This window comes from Lagopus muta, chromosome 1 (genome assembly GCF_023343835.1).
Source record: "Lagopus muta isolate bLagMut1 chromosome 1, bLagMut1 primary, whole genome shotgun sequence".
Taxonomy (NCBI): domain Eukaryota; kingdom Metazoa; phylum Chordata; class Aves; order Galliformes; family Phasianidae; genus Lagopus; species Lagopus muta.
This window is the reverse complement of record NC_064433.1, coordinates 193,506,286-193,525,940: the sequence shown is the minus strand read 5'-3', so window position 1 is coordinate 193,525,940 and position 19,655 is coordinate 193,506,286. Positions and strand designations below refer to the sequence as shown.

The window sequence follows — 19,655 nt, the reverse complement described above, 5'->3', positions numbered from 1 at the left end:
AACTAACACAAGCAACACTTTGTCTGCCAGCCCAAAGCTTCACAATTTGGTTGGAAACCCCACCTAGGCAACAACCCAGACATTCACATTCCCGTGAGCACTGCCAGCGGCACTTGGGCTGTTTTGCTTCACGGCAGTGATGCTGCCAGCCCAGCCACCAACACAACACATGGCATTCCAAATACAGCAATGGTGGATGGAAATCCAGAACTGCTCATGCACAGTGCTTTGCAATGGTGTTTTCCTACCTTTCTTTACTCAGAGAGTGGTGAGGTGCTGGAACAGCTGCCCAGAGAGGCTGTGATGCCCCGTCCATCCCTGGAGGTGTTCAAGGCCAGGTTGGATGGGGCCCTGGGCAGCCTGGGCTGCTGTGAGATGGGGAGGTTGGTGGCCCTGCATTGGTGGGGGTTGGAGCTTCGTGATCCTTGAGCTCCCTTCCAACCCGGGCCATTCTATGATTCCAGCACCCACAGAGGAGCTGCATCCCTTACACAGGCTATGCACCTCTGTAAGACCCAAGCCATTCATTCCCACATTTACCCAAGCAGAGAGCTGAGCACGCAGCTCACTCCTCAGTCCTACATGCAGACCCCTCTGCCTGCAGCACACGTTTGCCAGCTCAGCAGCACATCCTTTATTGCTCTGCAGCTGCCATTTGGACTCCTGGCCCACAGTGGCCCGAGCAGCCTCACATTTCCTTTCTCCCTCCTCTTTCTCGGGAGGGCAGGCAGGGCTGGCTGATAAAAGGCCTTTTATCTCTGCAAAACTGAACAAGCCAACCACTGTATATGCAGGGGCTCATACTGAATAATCATTTACGGTAGATTTGACTTAAACATTCTCTCTCTGTTTTTTCGTGTGTGCGTGTTGTGTTTTTTTGAAGCTGTCAACACATTCTGGTTTGTACAGGTCTGAAAGCGCAACTTCCAGGGCTGCAGAAGGGAAGAAGGGAGCACAGTTTTTAAAAATAGTGAAGAACACCTTTACTGTGCCTTTTAAAGCAACCCTCGGTCTAAGGCAAACAGCTGCAGCAGCCAAGAAAACCTGCCTGCTTTGCCCTGCATCCGTCCAACAAACCGCTGAGCGTCAGGCAGAAAGTGGGGATCGCTGGGTCAGGGGCAGCTCCGGAGCAGGAAGGATGCAAAGCCACTCCTGCTGAAATGTATTCAAACATTGTGACAGCACACATGCAAGTTATAGCACTTTAACTGCTGCACACTGCCTTAAGCAAGTGGCTTTTTGATTTGCTTTTGTTTTGTTTACAACAGAGACAAGATCCTTACTAGGATGATCAGGGGACTGGAGCAGCTCCCCTATGAGGACAGGCTGAGGGAGCTGGGCTTGTTCAGCCTGGAGAAAAGAAGGCTGCAGGGTGACCTCAGTGCAGCCTTTCAATACCTAAAGGGAGCCTACAGAGGGGAGGGGAATCAACTCTTTGAAAGGGTTCATATATGTAGGATGAGGGGAAATGGTTTTAAGTTGAGGGAGGGGAGATTGAGGTGGGACATCAGGGGGAAATTTTTACCCAGAGAGTGGTGAGGTACTGGAACAGCTGCCCAGAGAGGCTGTGGATGCCCCGTCCTTGGAGGTGTTCAAGGCCAGGTTGGATGGGGCCCTGGGCAGCCTGGTTTAGCATTAAACGTGGAGGTTGGTGGCCCTGCATGTGACAGCGGGTTGGAGATTCATGATCCTTGAGGTCCTTTCCAACCCTGGCCATTCTGTGATTCTGTGATCCTTAGGAAAGTGAAGCCAGCACGATCTGAGAGCTACAAAAAGACTCAGGAACTTTGCTGCCTCAAATACACGGAGCCATAAAGTTCAATGCAGCCCCAATGTCCTCCTGTTGCTGTGCAGAAGGTGGAAGGTGACACTGAGTCCCACAGAAGAAAGGAGCAACAGCTCCTGTCAAGTCCCTTGGTCTAGCTAACCACAAAACCTGCTGAGTTACTGGATCTCAGGAAAACAAATCCACTGAATTAATGGAGCGAACCTAAAGATAACCTTTATTTCTGCATGGATTCTGTTTTTAAAGAAACATTTTCATTCTAAGGATGCTCTCTGGAGCAGCACAGGCAGTTGGTCCAGGGATTGCTGCCTCTCCCTGAGCGATGGCCTTCCAGTTGTGGTGAACGTGCTCGTTAGGTAAAGCAGTGCTAAGCTTTTCTTTGAATTGGTGGTTTCAGAACAAACATGGGGCTAAGGGAGAAAGCACATAGAAGAAACTACAAAAGAATTAAAGACAAATGGCTTTTGCTTTGCTTGTGGTGTGCTAAAAGCTGGAGAAAGGGCAGAATCCTGGAAAGGCCCGGGCTGGAAGGGCCCTCACAGCTCATGCAGGGCTGCCAAGCAGCAATGGCCCAAGAAAGCCTTGGAAACCTTCAGGGATAGGGCACCTATAAATGTGCTGGGTGGTCAGCGATGCTCCAACACCAAATATTCAGCTCTTTACCTAGAAGCTCTGGGGATGAGAAAAACCAACATCTAAAACGTTCACAGGTGTACTGACAGCTCATAGAATTTTGCCCAGGAACCTGCAGCAGTGGTTTGTGAGCTAGGATGAATTTCACAGCCCTGAGGAAGTGACAGCAGCTCCAAAAGCCAACAAGGGCAGAGAACAAAGTGCTGGAAGGAAGGCATGGCCAGGGGGCTCTGAGGTGAGGAACTGGTTCTCAAGCGAGGAAGCATGGGCATCAGAACTAGGATGAAACAAACAGCCACTGGAGCGGGTTTGGAGCACTCTCTCCTATTTACCTGCCCTAGGAATACAAAATATAACTAGAGTGTGGGCTCTGTGCCTGCCATTACGGCAATTTTGCACATCCCAAACTACTGCAGAAGTATATGATGATCAGTGGGCTGGAGCACCTGTTGTATGAAGAAAGGCTGAGGGAACTGGGCTTGTTGAGCTTGGAGAAGAGAAGGCTGCAGGGAGACCTGATGGTGGCCTTCAGTGCTTGAAGGGAGCAGATAAACAGGAGGGGGAACGGCTGTGTGTGAGGGTGGGTGGTGACAGGACAAGGGGAATGGCTTGAAAGTGAGCCAGGGGAGGTTTGGGTTGGAGGTGAGGAGGAAGTTTTGGAGGCAGAGGGTGGTGAGGCAGTGGCACAGGTTGCCCAAGGAGGCTGTGGATGCCCCATCCATCCCTGCAGGCATTCAAGGCCAGGCTGGATGTGGCTCTGGGCAGCCTGGGCTGCTGGTTGGAGACCTGCACACAGCAGGGCTTGGAGCTGGATGAGCATTGAGCTCCTTTGCAACCCAGGCCATTCTGACATTCCTTCTATAACCCATGCCCTTCTCCCAAGCTGTTTCCAAGCCAGAAAAGAAACACAACAAAGGATGAGGGCTCCTTCCTATAGGGAAGGCCCAGGCAGTGCAGGCTGAGCCATGCATGCTGTAGGGCTGGTACTGCCACTGCCTGCGAGGCCAAAGTGTCCTCTGTGCTGGTCCTTAAAGCTCAGAGCAGCACCCCTTGTTCCACTGCTGCAGACATGGGGAAGGGCAACTGCTTGGGCTGCGTGTGTTAGAAAATAAAAACAAAAAACAACTCTGCTTCCTGTGGAATTTAAAAACAAAACTGAAATGTAGCTGTAGGAGAAAAAGCAACCCCTGGTGCAGAGAACAGAGACGCAGATGCAGCCCGCAGGCAGCTGCACAGACCCAACAACTCAGTGCAGCGCAAAGGCACAGCAAAACTCCCCAGTGTGAAGAATGCAGGTCTTCAGCTGGAAGTAAAGCACTTCCAGGCACCAGAATTCCAGGCAGCGGGAGGCTGTGAGTGCAGTAATTGGAAAGAAAAACAACAGCTAAAAGCAGGCTGGGAGAAATCTGCTCGCATGGGTGCAGCAAAAACACGGAGCTGCTCCATGAAGGGCTTTCTTTGTAGAAATGGCCTAACTCTAAGCTTAGCAATCCCTTTATAAGGAGCTAGATGTTTTCACTGAAAATAGAAGCTGACAATCCACCTCTGTTCCTGGGGAAATATTAGTTTAACTTGAAGAATTCCATAGAAACCTTTGGAAGATAGCTCAGCGTTTTAAAGGGCTGCCTTGTAAAATCATTCCAAGGCAGATGAATATTTCTGTGGAACGCCATTGAAACGCTCATCTAACAGGACAGCCACAAAGCCCAGACTGGATACCTGACTTTTCTCCCTCCTTTAAGCACCAACACAGAAGAAAAACTCTGTGAATGAGTGGGCAAGAAATCTCCATAAAAAGAGAAGGTCACCCATAATATTGGCTGGGCTGTCCCACGAGGACCCGCAGCCTTTGTTCCATGCCAAGGATATTATATTAAACGTTAAATGCACGTTTAATATCCAGGGCTCTATAGAGCTCCTTGTTTGGCAGCAAAAAGGGAAACGTACACTAAGAGGTCAGGCTGTGACAAGTGCAGAATGGTATCAATAATCCCATTATAACACCTGATTTGTCAAACTTGTCTCGACAAGTTACTCTAAAATTCACAATGGTGTTCTTAACCGTTTATGAAATGGAGCAGATCACTTCTTTGTAGCATTCAGGGCCACTGATTCTCCATGCTTTGTTGGAAAGAATGGCATGAATAGCAACTGGGTCTTACACTTCATCTTCTTGAACATCTTGTTGATATTCTGTTGTTCTGAATGGCTGCAAGGGAATATAATACAAAGGTGGAACCAAGCATGTGTTCTCCTGGAGGCAGCAGGTTCTGCTGTGCTTTGTGCAGCTCCAGCACCATCCATATGCATGAGGGGCTCCACTGCAGGCAGTGCCACGAGCTGCTCAGCATCCCATCCTGAAAAAGCAGGTTCTGCCCAACTCTGATTTCCAGCAGATCCACGCAGTTCAAAGAACCACAGAATGGTTTGGGTTGGAAGGGAGCTCAAGGATCACGAAGCCCCAACCCCCCACCAATGCAGGGCCACCAACCTCCCCATCTCACAGCAGCCCAGGCTGCCCAGGGCCCCATCCAACCTGGCCTCCAACACCTCCACGGATGGACGGGGCATCACAGCCTCTCTGGGCAGCTGTTCCAGCACCTCACCACTCTCTCTCTAAACAACTTCCCCCTGACATCCAACCTCCAGCTGCCCTCCCTCAACTCCAAACCATTTCCCCTTGTCCTGCTGCCATCTCCCCTTTCACAGAGCTGACTCCCCTCCTGGCTGCAGGCTCCCTTCAGGCACTGCAGGCTGCACTGAGGTCACCCCGCAGCTTCTCTTCTCCATGCTGAACAAGCCCAGCTCTCTCAGCCTGTCCTCCCGAATGCTGGAAAATCAATTAACCAAAAGACAAGAGAAGTGGATAATGAGATAATGGATAATGAGATGCTCTCCTCTAAGAAAAAAAAATACTTAAAACATTTGGACCAAGTGGATTCTTCTGCTTGCAGGAATAAATACTTCTACCAAAGCCACTCCTGAATGTTTCCCATCATTTTTCCCACTTGATTCACTTGTTGTGTTACAGTCTTGGCTCAGCAGTGAAGACTGCCAATCCATTAAGCATTAATGAGGGAGACAACACATTTTCATGAAGCATTTGTCTTAGAAACCAATGAAATTTGAATTAAAAAACAATGCTGGGCACAACTCCATAACTACGACTTGACAGCTGTCATAAGGAAATCATTGGTCCAAGCTGCACTCAGCAGAGCTGCTCAAAGCCCTCCATTATCCTGGGCTTTCACCAACTGGAGGGCAAAAATCAACAAGGCAATAAATAACCGTGAGGACAAACACACAGAGCCCCGTGAGTCACTGGATGAGCACGGGAAGTGCTGAGGAATTGGGAAATGCCTTCTGTGCGGCTCTTTCTCAACTTTCTTTCCCCTGAAACCTGGTCAGCTGTTTTAATGGTATATATACATGTATATATGTATATACTGATGGAGCAGATAGATGTCTCCAGAAAGAAGCATAACATTCAGCATCGCTGAACTGGAGGGGTTGGAAGGGATCTCTATTGAGTTCAAGCCCTGCTAAAGCAGCTCTCTACACCAGTTCACACAGGTGGGTGTGCAGACAGGCCTTGAATACCTCCCCAGAAGAGACTCCACAGCTCTCTGGCCGCGTGCTCATCATCTTCGTGGCTCTCCACTGCTCTCCTAGGAGATCTCTGTCTCCTTTGAACTGGAGAGCCCAGTACTCCAGATGTGTCCTCCCCAGGGCACAGCAGAGGGGATGACTGGAGGATCCCCTCCCTCACCTGGATGGACACGCTGTGCAATGCACCCCAGCATACAACTGGTCTCCCTGGCCCCCAGACCACACTGCTGGTTCATGATGCCCTGCTGTTGGCCACCAGGACCCCCTGGTGGTGGTCTTCCTTTCCCCAAACTCTCTCTTACCCTCCAGGGTCTGGGATTCCCAAGTCTTAGAAGTAAAGATAAAAGCAAAGACACTCAGTAAACCCATCCTCAGTGTCCTGTTAGGAGGGAAATCACCTCATCCAGCAGCAGACTCACATTTCCCCCAGTCCTCCTTTAGCTACTGACTTAAGAAGCCTTTCTCGCTGTCCTTAACTCAGGTTTCATTCCAGGCTTCAGCCTTTCTTCTTGTGGCATCCCTGCAGTCACTGACAACACTCCTCTATTCTTACCATGTGGACAGGCTCTTTTTCCACATCATGTAGACCTTTTTCTTGCCTTCAAATTTATCCATGAGCTCCTGCTTTATCCATGAGGGTCTCCTGTCACCTTTTCCTGATTTCATGCTCTTAGGGATGCACTGATCTTAAGACTGGAAGAAGTGATGTTTAAGCACTGACCAGCTCTCTCTCAGGATCCCTTCTGCACATTTACAAACCAAACTGCCAGACCAGTTGTTACAGAGTTGTGAAGATGTAACACTGAGGGATGTGGTCAGTGGGCATGGTGGGGCGGGCTGGGGTTGGACCTGATGATCTTAGAGGCCTTTTCCAACCTTAACTATTCTCTGACTCTACACAGCTGCCCAGAGAGGCTGTGATGCCCCGTCCATCCCTGCAGGTGTTGGAGGCCAGGTTGGATGGGGCCCTGGGCAGCCTGGGCTGCTGTGAACTGGGGAGGTTGGTGGCCCTGCATTGGTGGGGGGTTGGAGCTTCACGATCCTTCAGGTCCCTTCCAACCCAACCATTCTATGACTCTGTGATAAACTTTCCCCATCCTCAAACCAGCTGTGCCAAGAGGGCTTTGGAAGTGACACCCAGAACAGAGTCACACACAGCTTCTGTGGTCTGCTGACATTACGGAATGGATGCTCCTACAGGAGCTCTACAGCTTGGCAGACCATTCAGCTCAGACTTTGGATTATGAGATTGCAGCAGCTGTTAGCTCTGTACAGGAAGAAATGAGCTCTGCTAAGCCAAAGCACTGCACACACGAGGCATAGTGGAGGGCAGCTGAAGTTGGAGCAAGGCTTTGCAGGGACAGGGGGGCTGCAGTGGTGGCTTGGGACAGCATTCATCAGTGATGAGGGGCAAAAATGTGGGTTTTCTATTTGGTAAAAGGACCTCAAGCCATTAAATTGCAGTGTAACACTACTTGAAGGAAAACAAAACACAAAACTAAGGTACCCCAAACTACAGCTGGTAATGCACAGCAACCACCTCCAGCATGGGATCATGCAGCAGCATGCTGCCTCCTGAAGAGAGCTACAGCAATAACCACGTTGGAAATCTCAAATGGAAGATTACATCGGGGAAAAAGACCTTCAAAACCATTTTTAAAACTTCCTATCTGCCTTCAAGTGAACAGGAATGATAGAATCCCTGCAGCAAGATGCAGCTGCAGCCCAGATCACTGCCCAGCAAACTCTGGCTGGTCTGCTCGTTTACTACAGGCTGAAACTGCTGTGCAGAGACCAGCAGAACGGCAGCCAAATCCCTTCTGAAGGTAAGGTGGAGAAATGCTGGTTTCCATACACCAGCTATCAGCTGATCCCTATGAGATGAAGTACAACCAAGTCTCAGCAGTGTCTTTCCCATCACATCCACCTTCAATGGCCAACTCCATGAGTGTTTTTCACATCATTGCTCAACCACCAAAATCATCGATTTCATACAAATAAGCCAAGCCTTAATTAGCCTTAATTGGGACAGATGTTCCAGTGAGAGCAGTGACAGCAGTAAATCTAACACCACCCCAAAGGATATTCTCATCCTCAAGGACATCCTTAAGTTCACCAGTCACCAACTCAAGCCATCAACCAGACAATTCAAGGCCAGGCTGGATGTGGCTCTGGGCAGCCTGGGCTGCTGGTTGGTGACCTGCACACAGCAGGGCTTGGAGCTGGATGAACATTGTGCTCCTTTGCAGCCCAGGCCATTCTGTCACTCTGTGATTCTGTGATTCCATGAATCCACACTTCTGTGTGCCTGTCCCCAGACACTGACACCCCCCTCAAAGCCCACAACCTCTTCCTGCTCTCCCTACGGCCACAGTAACTTTCTGTACCGTCCCGGCAGAAAAAAACACAGCAGTGTCAATGCTGCATGGAATGAACTCATAGAAAGATGCTTGGAAGGTTCCCAAGTGGGCACCTTGAGTTTATTTTGCTGACATTCCAGTGGCTGAATGGCTGCTGAGTCAGAGGGAAGGTCTGCTTTCACCCCAAGGATCCTTCTGTTCCAGATGTCACAAGGTTTGCTCACCCAGCCGTGCTCGTTCTGACACGAAGACTTCTGATCCTTTCCAGTAAGTTGTGTTCTCTGCTCCAACAGCTGCATTATAAATCCCCAGCACCTCCCCAGGCACCCCATCCCTCGTGGTATCTGCACCCTGCTCTACTGCTTCTACTGCAAGGATGCTCTTCATTATCAGTAGAGAAGCATTCACCTGGTGCCTTACATTTCCTGAAAATCAACTTGCTCCACTTGTAGCAGAACAGTGGGAGAGAACAGGAGCGGATAAACGGGAGGGAGAATGACTGTCTGTGAGGGTGGGTGGCAACAGGACAGGGGGAATGGCTTGAAAGTGAGACAGGGGAGGTTTGGGTTGGATGTGAGGAGGAAGTTTTGGAGGCAGAGGGTGGTGAGGCAGTGGCACAGGTTGCCCAAGGAGGCTGTGGATGCCCCATCCATCCCTGCAGGCATTCAAGGCCAGGCTGGATGTGGCTCTGGGCAGCCTGGGCTGCTGGTTGGCGACCTGCACACAGCAGGGCTTGGAGCTGGATGAGCACTGTGCTCCTTTGCAACCCAGGCCATTCTGAAATTCCTGTTCAAGAAAGAGAAGCACTGCACATTTCACCCCTTTCTGAATACAGCAGCACAGGTACTTCAGCCATAAATGCATATCATCCACTATAAAGCTCCAAGCTTCTTGCATGGCAATGAAGACTAATCACTGGACTCCTACACCTGAAGCAACAGTTGCATTAATCACCAAAGATTTCTGTTTAAAGGCAGTTCTAAGAGCAGGGATTTACTTTCTATTTTATCAGAAAGACCGTCGCCTTTCCAGTCCTCACATTACAAAGGTAAACCAGTTAATGCTGCACAGCTTTGGGCTACATGATAAGACAAAAAATAATCAGTCACACTGCAAATTAGTAAGAACAAAGAGAAGTGGGGGGGTTAATTCTTTTTCACTCTTAGAATGTTAATTCACTGAAAAATTGTAGAAAAGGCCACTGCATGGTGACTGCAGCAGAGCATCCCTGTCAGTAACAGCCTTAGAGCCACCTTCTGCCTTTTGCAGTGGAACAGGGAAGAAGGAAAGGAGAAGAATCAAGCAGCTATTTCGAGACTGCAGCCTATATATATATATATATATATATATATATATATATATATATATATCACAGAATCACAGAATTGTAGGGGTTGGAAGGGACCTCCAGAGATCATCGAGTCCAACCCCCCTCCCAAAGCAGGTTCCCTACAGGTCGGCATCCAGGCAGGTCTTGAACATCTCCAGAGAAGGAGACTCCACCACCTCCCTGGGCAGCCTGTTCCAGTGGATGTACACACACACGAGCAGGTTGCTAGTGAAGTATCACACATCTTCATCTCTTCCTAGAGATCTCGTTTCCACATCTTTTATGTCTTGGAAGAACAGTTCTCAGCTGCTACAGGTGGGGAGGAGCCACCAGAGGCCATTCACAGAGCTGCTGCCCCATCTCTGCTCTCTCCTGCACCAAGGATGGCAACATGCTGCTCCCCCTGTAGCACTCACCCCATGGTATTTTAAGTCTCTCCTCCTGGTCATTGCCATTGCTCTTCACAGAGGATGCACTCCCACTTCAGTCACAGGCACAAAGAGGAACACCCTCACACACAGCCGTTCCCCCTCCTGTTCATCCGCTCCCTTCAAGCACTGAAGGCCACCATCAGGTCTCCCTGCAGCCTTCTCTTCTCCAAGGCAAACAAGCCCAGTTCCCTCAGCCTTTCCTCACAGCAGAGCTGCTCCAGCCCTCTGCTCATCCTAGTGGGCCTCCTCTGGACCTGAACATCAAGCAGAGCTACACCAGAACAAAGCAGGGCAAGGAAGGAACCCCGTGTGCTCTCGGGCTGTGACAGAGACTCCGACAGAAGTGCTAAATTAATAATAATCAGAAGTACAGTAGAGATGTAATCAGGTCCCCCCAGCAAAACTCCCGACACAACAACCCCATTTTACCCATTTAACATGTCAGAGGAAAGCTGTTTTTTAATCAGGTAGCAACAGAAGCACACATTCACTGAGCTCTGCTCCCACCTAACACAGGAGTATTCTTTGCCTCTGACTTCAGCTACCTTGTTAATCATGAAGAACAGCTAATAATAATGCACTACTGCAATTTAAATGCCATTACGAGGAATACTATTAATGGGAAATGAGAACCTTTCCATAACTCTCAATTCTGAATGTTATTATAAGCCTTCAAGCATATATTAAATAACACAGCAGTGAAAAGCTGAGTGCGTATTTACAACATGCAGAAAGGCACAGAGCTGTGAGCAGGGCTGACCTGGCAGCTGCTCTTCCCATGGATCCTACAGAGTCATAGAATGGAGTCCTAGAACCCTAGAATGGCCTGGGTTGCAGAGGAGCACAGCGCTCATCCAGCTCCAACCCCTGCTGTGTGCACGTCGCCAACCAGCAGCCCAGGCTGCCCAGAGCCACATCCAGCCCAGCCTAGAAAAGCCCCTACAGAACCCACAGCAGGCAGACAGCCAAAAAAGCTTGGAGAGCTCAGAAACAGCAGCAGATACAGCATGGTGAAACTGAAAACTCAGAAAAATAACGCACAGGGTGATTTCCCAAGGAGGCTGTGGATGCCCCATCCATCCCTGCAGGCATTCAAGGCCAGGCTGGATGTTGCTCTGGGCAGCCTGGGCTGCTGGTTGGCGACCTGCACACAGCAGGGCTTGGAGCTGGATGAGCGCTGTGCTCCTTTGCAACCTGTTCTGTGATTCTATGATGTCCATCCAGATGCTGTCACTCAGCATGTATGTTCAGGCTGCTCACCATGGAACAGGGATACAGCACTAACATCAAGCATTCTGTTCTGGAACACCGTGGGGGACTTATCTGGGACTTATCAGACGTACCATGGCTCTGAAATCATGCTGCAGGAGTGAAGAATTCCCTGTTCCTGTTGAGGTGGGCAGACACGGGATTTGCCATTCCTGCTGAGGACCATTTCTCCCAGCAGAAGGCTCGACGTGAAATTCCGTCGCCGTCTCAACAACAGAACTCCTTTGACAGCCCCGGGCAGAAACATCCAACATTGTTCTTGTGCTGTACGCCTATCAGCAACCCGAGGAAGCGATCCCACAAGACCCCATTCATAGCAGCAGCCATTCCATGAATCTCAAGTGATGCAGCTGTATTGCTGGAAGTGCTGCCGGGGCTGCGCTCTTTGGTTTTTAAATGCAAGCATCTGAAAGCCTCAGTTGTTTTGACCCAGCCTTTCCAAATCTGAGAACCTAATTATTTTTCCAACTTATCTAGACTTCCCTTTAGCGAATACAAAAAATGCTCTGCATATAGAGCATATTTCTGCTGTGGAATGGACAAATGCATTAAGAATTGATGCTACATTCTCCAGTGTCATTACAAGAACCACCAGAGAATGGATGCTTTTAATCACAGTTTCGTTAAGCACATATTGATCCTGTCATTGAAAAATTGCAGTATTTAATCCAATTAAGCACAACTGCCAATATGACCAATGTATGCTAATGTAAAGTCACAGGCAAGAAAAGGAGTGGAGCAGGGCTAACTGCAGGCCCTCCCAACAGCTCCATGAGTGTTCAGATGAGGTTCAGTAAACCAAACAGAACGAAAACTGAGTGCTATGAGCTGACATGCAGGAGCAGCAGAACGCTCACAGTGCACTTACAAAGCACACAGAAACCCTCTGCCACACCTGGCAGCGCAGCCTGTCCAACAGAAAACATCTGTGCTCTGTGCACTCACTGTGGTGCAGCGCCGGGCACCAAGGGGATGCGTGATGCAGGAGGGTTTGGGAGCATCCTTGTGGCACCTCACCTCCATCACTGCCCCAGCAGCACCACCACAGGGCACATCTCCAGTCACACTGCCCAGCATTTTCTCATCACGTTTTATTCTACTTTTAATCTACTTCAAAATAAATTAAAGCATTTTCAATCAGCAGGACTCGGAGCTAAGCCCTCAGTGTACGTTAAGCAGGGAGCCGCCCCTCCTTGGCCGCCTTCTAATTTCAGAATGAGGGTGAACAATTAAGCCTTCCTCAGAAACAAACGAGGATTCATTCCACACCCCATCCCAAGCATTAGGTCAGCTCTGGTCGTTTTTACTGCAGCTGAATGGGAAGCTGCTCTGACTCAAGAATGTCAGTACATTTATTTTGGATGGGTATGCAGGCACATATTTCCTCCCCTCTGACTGACCTGGTTTTACTTTTTGCTCAAGTTCTGCACAAACTTCTGGGAAAGCCTGAAGGAGCTGCCTGACTTTGTAACGGTATGAAAAATAATACATTAAAAATGTATTTAGTGTCCAAGAATTTCCTCAAGCCAAATTATCCATTAAAAAAAAAAAAAAACACAACCAAAAACCAAGGACCAGGCTAAACAAGAATGAATGGACCTCACCGAGGCAGCTGCCTGCTTCCAAATGCCAGCAGGTACTGCCACACCACACAGCTCAAGGAAAGGATGCACAGAAAAGCACAAGACAACATCACCATTCTACATGGAAAGTCTGCTAAGGAATAAATCACCTGTAGAGAATGATGTACTGAATGTGAACTTTCCTACCTGTGCATATTCCTTCTCGATCGCAGCTCTCTTCTGACTGAACGCTCTGAAAAAGACAAAAGGGAAAAAGAATATGAATACAAACAGCAACGTGCTGTAAATTCAACCACTGATCCAAAGGGTTTGCTGCTAGACGGGCTTTACAGAGAGAGGAGCAACCAAAAAAGCAAAATTGTTTGACAACTGTGCATCAGTAGCCTAGCAACTCGTGCACGTGTGTGCACACATATGCAGCGCTCCCATCTCCCGGCTTTATTGGATAAATGCAGTTCCCAGGACGACTGGTGTAAATAGCATTTACTTCATTAAAGACTCATCAGCCGCTGCTACAGCCTAGGGAGGAATTTGGTAGCAGAGAACAGAACTCGGCTTTGTGCATCCAGACTTTCCTTTAAAAAACAGTCAGTGGTGTTTCTCCACCAGCAGCTGAATGCGCCGGGCCCGCAGACATGGCCACACATCCCACAGCCTCCTGCATTCCTCACCGGCCCCAGCAATGCCCTCATTTACCCACTGCTCGTGGTCCTAAAGGGTCCCTTCTCAAATGCTTCACAGAATCCCAGAATGGTTTGGGCTGGAAGGAAGCTCAAGGATCACGAGGCTCCAACCCCCCACCAATGCAGGGCCACCAACCTTCACATTTTAGAGCAGCCCAGGCTGCCCAGGGCCCCATCCAACCTGGCCTTGAACACCTCCAGGGAGGAGTTCTGTGATTCTAAGCTACCCCCCTTATTGCTGAAGTGCCACATCTCCACCAGGGGGGACAACAGCCGGCTGTACCAAGCTTAAAGCTGTGCCATCAGCACAAGAAAATCTCCTATTTGAATCGGTCACGCAATAACAATGGTGGCACATTAAGAAAAACAGTGCACAGGAACATCCCACAATAAGGTTAACACAAAAAGGGCTGTGAACGGATTTTCCTGTTCCCAAATCCAACATCCATGCAGCTCCACGAGCACAGCTGAAAGCACAATGCCCCATAAAACAAACTTCCTTGTCTTCCCAAGCACTGAGCTTCAGCCACAGCCGCCATGAGCTGACAGGCACTACCCACACTGACCCTGAAAAGCAGCCCTGGGAAGACGGTACACCAAAGGCTGTTATTTTCTAATTCTCAGCTAATCTTATTTGGAAACATATAATCAGAGCTCAATGCTGAGGATGCTGGGTTTACACCAAACGTGGGCTCAGAGCTGTGCGTTCCACCACCAGGTTTGTCTCTGTACAAGAATTCCCCTTCAGCTAATTGCATGACAATGATGGTGACAAGCTGGACGAGGCAGATATCCCCTAAAATCTCCAATATCAAAGGCTTTACAGGGAGAAGAAAAACAAAAGCACTCAACGGCCCTTGGCATAGAGTTACTAAATACCATGCAAATCAAATTTACCCATGGAACCAACAGAAAGTGGCACGGCCACAGCTCCAGCATAAGGACAGGCAGCTCTGCTAACAACAGGAAGAGATCTGGCTCTGTACCTCCAACAAGGCAGCACGTGATTCAACTTATACCACACTTAAATTGGTGCTTAATGTGTCAGGGTGCACGACAGCACCGTAAGCACCATCTGCATCCTGCCAGCGGCTGCTTTCTGCTGCTCTGTGGCTGCATTTCCCTCCATTGGCCAAACACAAAGCTGGAAGGAACGTCGGGGTTCTGCAGGAATCCTTTAATGACAACCAGAAAGATACAGAACACTGAGATGAGCAGAGGGCTGGAGCAGCTCTCCTATGAGGAAAGGCTGAGGGAAGTGGGCTTGTTTGGCTTGGAGAAGAGAAGGCTGCAGGGAGACCTGATGGTGGCCTTCAGTGCTTGAAGGGAGCGGATAAACAGGAGGGGGAACGGCTGTGTGTGAGGGTGGGTGGTGACAGGACAGGGGAATGGCTTGAAAGTGAGGCAGGGGAGGTTTGGGTTGGATGTGAGGAGGAAGTTTTGGAGGCAGAGGGTGGTGAGGCAGTGGCACAGGTTGCCCAAGGAGGCTGTGGATGCCCCATCCCTGCAGGCATTGGAGGCCAGGCTGGATGTGGCTCTGGGCAGCCTGGGCTGCTGGATGGCGACCTGCACACAGCAGGGCTTGGAGCTGGATGAGTACTGAGCTCCTTTGCAACCCAGGCCATGCTGTCATTCTATGAACTTCATTAACCCACAGCAGCCCAACCTGATGTGCTGCCTGGCAGCTCACCTGGTGCTGACAGTCAGTGTTGGATGCATTTCTTTGTCAATGGCCGTTTTACTGAGAAAAAATAAAAAGCCCTCCATATTTAAACATCGAGGCAAAGCCCCCCGAAAACGTGCACATTATCTGAAAACTGCAGGGATGAGAAAGGCACCTGTTCTGACCCACCTTGACCTGAGAGTCCCCAGCTGCTTCCCTACCAGAGGAAGGAGGAGAAAACAGCTCCGCAGGGCCCACATCAGCACAGCGCACAGCAAAGGGACTGACACTTTCAATGCCATTAATCTGAGAAACAAAGGAAGGAGGTGGGTCTGCGGGGAATTACACGCACACACGGCGATGGCAGCACTTCAAAATGGCCTTTCAGTTCTGCAGTGCGGGCTGCTGTGTCCCCATCAGAAGGGAAGGACAAAGACAGCACTGCTGCGTCTCTCCCTGCTGCAGGTCTTAGGGTCACAGGAAGCAAAGCCCACCTGAGAGATGCAGAGCAATGGAACAAACCTGCCCAGCCCTGGGACAGTAAGAAACAGAACAAGAAGTAAGGGAAGAAATGATCTGATGTTGTTTTGCTGTAGGGTTTTTTGGGGGGGTTGGGAAGAAAGCCGTTTCAAATGCAGCTTAAACAAAAAAAATAGATGAATTCATCCCATTAGGTGTTCTGAATGTGAAATTACTCATGAACTGCACAGCACATTGCAAGTAATCTTAAACTAAATCAATCCCACAACGTTCCAGGTCCCTTTAGGCACTGCAGGCTGCACTGAGGTCACCCCGCAGCTTCTCTTCTCCATGCTCAACAAGCCCAGCTCCCTCAGCCTGTCTTTGTAGGGAGGTGCTGCAGCCCTCTGCTCATCTTTGTGGCTCCTCTGGACCCTCTCCAACAGCTCCCTGTCTTTCCTGTACTGGGGGCTCCAGCCCTGGACGCAGTGCTGCAGATGGGGCCTCATGAAAGCAGAGCACAGGGGGACAATCACCTCCCTGTCCCTGCTGGCTACGACAGAATTGCTGGTTTTTCTTTTCTCATTTTAGAGAAGATGACCCAAAAGCACTGCCAGCCCATCTCAAAGCCACCCAGTGAGCCGTCAGCAGCCTCTCAGCAGAGAAAAGCCCTGTGTGCAGAAAAAGCTGCACACGATGAGTACAGTGCCTGATACCAACTCTGTGCTTCCCTCAATTGACAAGGAGATCCTGAATCCTTTTTACAATGGTAGGATGTGTTTCCTGATGAGTTCCACTTATTGTAAGCAATGAAAATGGATCCCAACACATCAGTGACAGCGAGGGAACCCCAGTGTTGAGCCACACACCTGAAGATGACATTGAACAACTGACAATTTAAGTGCTGTCCCAGCTTAGAGGCACAGCCACGTGTCCCACTGCCCTCCATGTGGCCACATTTCATAATCACAGGATGCCTTGGGTTGCAAAGGAGCACAGTGCTCATCCAGCTCCAAGCCCTGCTGTGTGCAGGTCGCCAGCCAGCAGCCCAGGCTGCCCAGAGCCACATCCAGCCTGGCCTTGAATGCCTGCAGGGATGGATGGGGCATCCACAGCCTCCTTGGGCAACCTGTGCCACTGCCTCACCACCCTCTGCCTCCAAAACTTCCTCCTCACATCCAACCCAAACCTCCCCTGGCTCACTTTCAAGCCATTCCCCTTGTCCTGTCACCACCCACCCTCACACACAGCCGTTCCCCCTCCTGTTTATCCGCTCCCTTCAAGCACTGAAGGCCACCATCAGGTCTCCCTGCAGCCTTCTCTTCTCCAAGCCAAACAAGCCCACTTCCCTCAGCCTTTCCTCATAGGAGAGCTGCTCCAGCCCTCTGCTCATCTCAGTGTTCTGTATCTTTCTGGTTGTCATTAAAGGATTCCTGCAGAACCCCGACGTTCCTTCCAGCTTTGTGTTTGGCCAATGGAGGGAAATGCAGCCACAGAGCAGCAGAAAGCAGCCGCTGGCAGGATGCAGATGGTGCTTACGGTGCTGTCGTGCACCCTGACACATTAAGCACCAATTTAAGTGTGGTATAAGTTGAATCACGTGCTGCCTTGTTGGAGGTACAGAGCCAGATCTCTTCCTGTTGTTAGCAGAGCTGCCTGTCCTTATGCTGGAGCTGTGGCCGTGCCACTTTCTGTTGGTTCCATGGGTAAATTTGATTTGTATGGTATTTAGTAACTCTATGCCAGGGGCTGTTGAGTGCTTTTGTTTTTCCCTCATCCTTTTCTCATAGGAGAGGTGCTGCAGCCCTTCTACCATCACTTCTGCACGGAGATACAATTCTCCTCATTTCCGGACGATGTTCACCAACATTCATACTGGAACACTTCCTTCCCAACGACACATGAAGCACAGAAGTCCAGGTACAGACCTCACCAGCAGGGAGGGTCAGTGCTGAGCAGCGCAGCCTTTTCCCTTGAAGCCATCAGCAGCCAGTCTCCCTGTTGCTTCTGAAAATGCTTTGCCACCACCATCTTTGCTGCACCCTTTTCCAACTCCTCGTGTCCCCGAGGGGCTGTAAATTCAGCTGATGCTGTCCTTCAGCAGCCAAGCAAAGTTTCCATTCTTCTCCTTTGCTGCCTGTTGCTTTCTCTCCCTGCAAGCTCTCCTTTTGCTCCTGCTTAGGCTGACTGGGATTCCTGCTGCTCTTCCTGCCTATCTCACACAGTGGGAGCTTGTTCCTTGGCTCTCTAGAAGTCTTAAAAAAAACACCACCACCCAAAATAAAATCATCTGTGCAGGTTCCTTCCTCTACTGGCTGTCTCCCAGGAGATCCTGCACACCATCACCGTGAGAACTAGAACCTCCTTGGTCCAACAGCCCACCTCCATGTCCCCCGGTCAACCTGTGGTTCCAGGAGCAAGTTAGGAACACTTCCTTCCACAGCAAGCATGGACACTTTGCAGTTCTAACACCACAGGCTTCTTGATGGAGGACCCATGAGGCCCCCAGGTGCCCCCATTAGCAAGAGCACTTTTGTGCCATGTTCCCATCAGCTGTGAAAGCGCAGGGCCAGAAGAAAACTGAGGCACCCCATGAGGTCACCCACAGCCCAAACTCCTGCCCATAGCAGAGCTCTGTGACTCCCTGCAAAAAGCCAGCAACATTTCCTGCCTGCAGATCCTCCTGCTCTCGGGGGATGCATCCAGGCCCCCTCACAACTCTTCAAGTGTCAAATACAAGATCAAGAATGGCTGCTTGCTGAGTCAAGAAATGGAGCTGTTCTCACTGCCATGTCCTTGTGTTGGTGAGCCACCCCTCATCTTCTCAAGACTCTTCCCCACAAACATAAAAGCCACAATCCCTGCCCCATCAATTCCACAGCCATGCACACAACAGCTCCTTGTTGATGCAACCACTGCCACCCAAGGAACACTGCTCTACATCTCTGCTCCCCTTCTGCTGCTGAGGATTCACAGCAGCTCACCAACAGTTCAGCATCTCAGTGCTGCAACCACAAGTACTCTTTTCCTGCCACTAAAACTAATCATCTTGGGCAGCTTTGCTACAGTTTGCCCTTTGGAATGTTTACTCCTGAAATATCCACTCAGATGCAAGATAAACTACACTACAGGAAAATTCTCTTAAACGTAAACTGAGGTATTAAAGGAGAAAACATTTCGACCAATTTACAGAAAGTCTGCTTATAACACACAGCATCACACAGTGAAAAGATCTGCCTACACCAGGGAATCAAAGCTGTGCCATGTCTTTGCAGGAATCCCCAGCTCTTCTTTGGCCACGTTTCTCCTCACACTTTGCAGTGTTTAAGTCCCCTCTATGGTCCTCTCTCTTTTCTCAGAGAGTGGTGAGGTGCTGGAACAGCTGCCCAGAGAGGCTGTGATGCCCCGTCCATCCCTGGAGGTGTTGGAGGCCAGGTTGGATGGGGCCCTGGGCAGCCTGGGCTGCTGTGAGATGGGGAGGTTGGTGGCCCTGCATTGGTGGGGGGTTGGAGCTTCGTGATCCTTGAGCTCCCTTCAACCTGGGCCATTCTGTGATGCTTGATCCTCTGCATGCCCATCTGATGAGATGCTGCCAGAACAGAAGTGGTGAGAATGCTGCCATGCATCCATCCCCAAGGAAAGTTGTAACAAAAACACCAGTATAAATCCAAACCTCAGTGCAGTACTACAAACCCAGAAACACACACCAGGGGTCAAGGGGAAATATTTGTGATTTTGCCAGCACTTGAGTTTCTAATTAATGAGGAGCTCCTCCTTCATACACCGATCAAAAATGACCAAAATTTTCACAGAATGACAGCATGGCCTGGGCTGCAAAGGAGCTCAATG

General features: G+C 49.8%; 1 protein-coding gene across 2 annotated transcripts in view; it reads right to left on the bottom strand.

Moving 5' to 3' along the window:
* The window catches only part of FCHSD2 (FCH and double SH3 domains 2), a 124,984-nt gene that overhangs the window by 88,460 nt on the left and 16,869 nt on the right, over window positions 1–19,655 (bottom strand). For both annotated transcript variants that reach the window (XM_048950340.1, XM_048950349.1), the window contains exon 3: window positions 13,188–13,233. In XM_048950340.1, coding sequence (XP_048806297.1) covers window positions 13,188–13,233 — 46 coding nt within the window. The remainder of the gene's footprint in view (window positions 1–13,187; window positions 13,234–19,655) is intronic.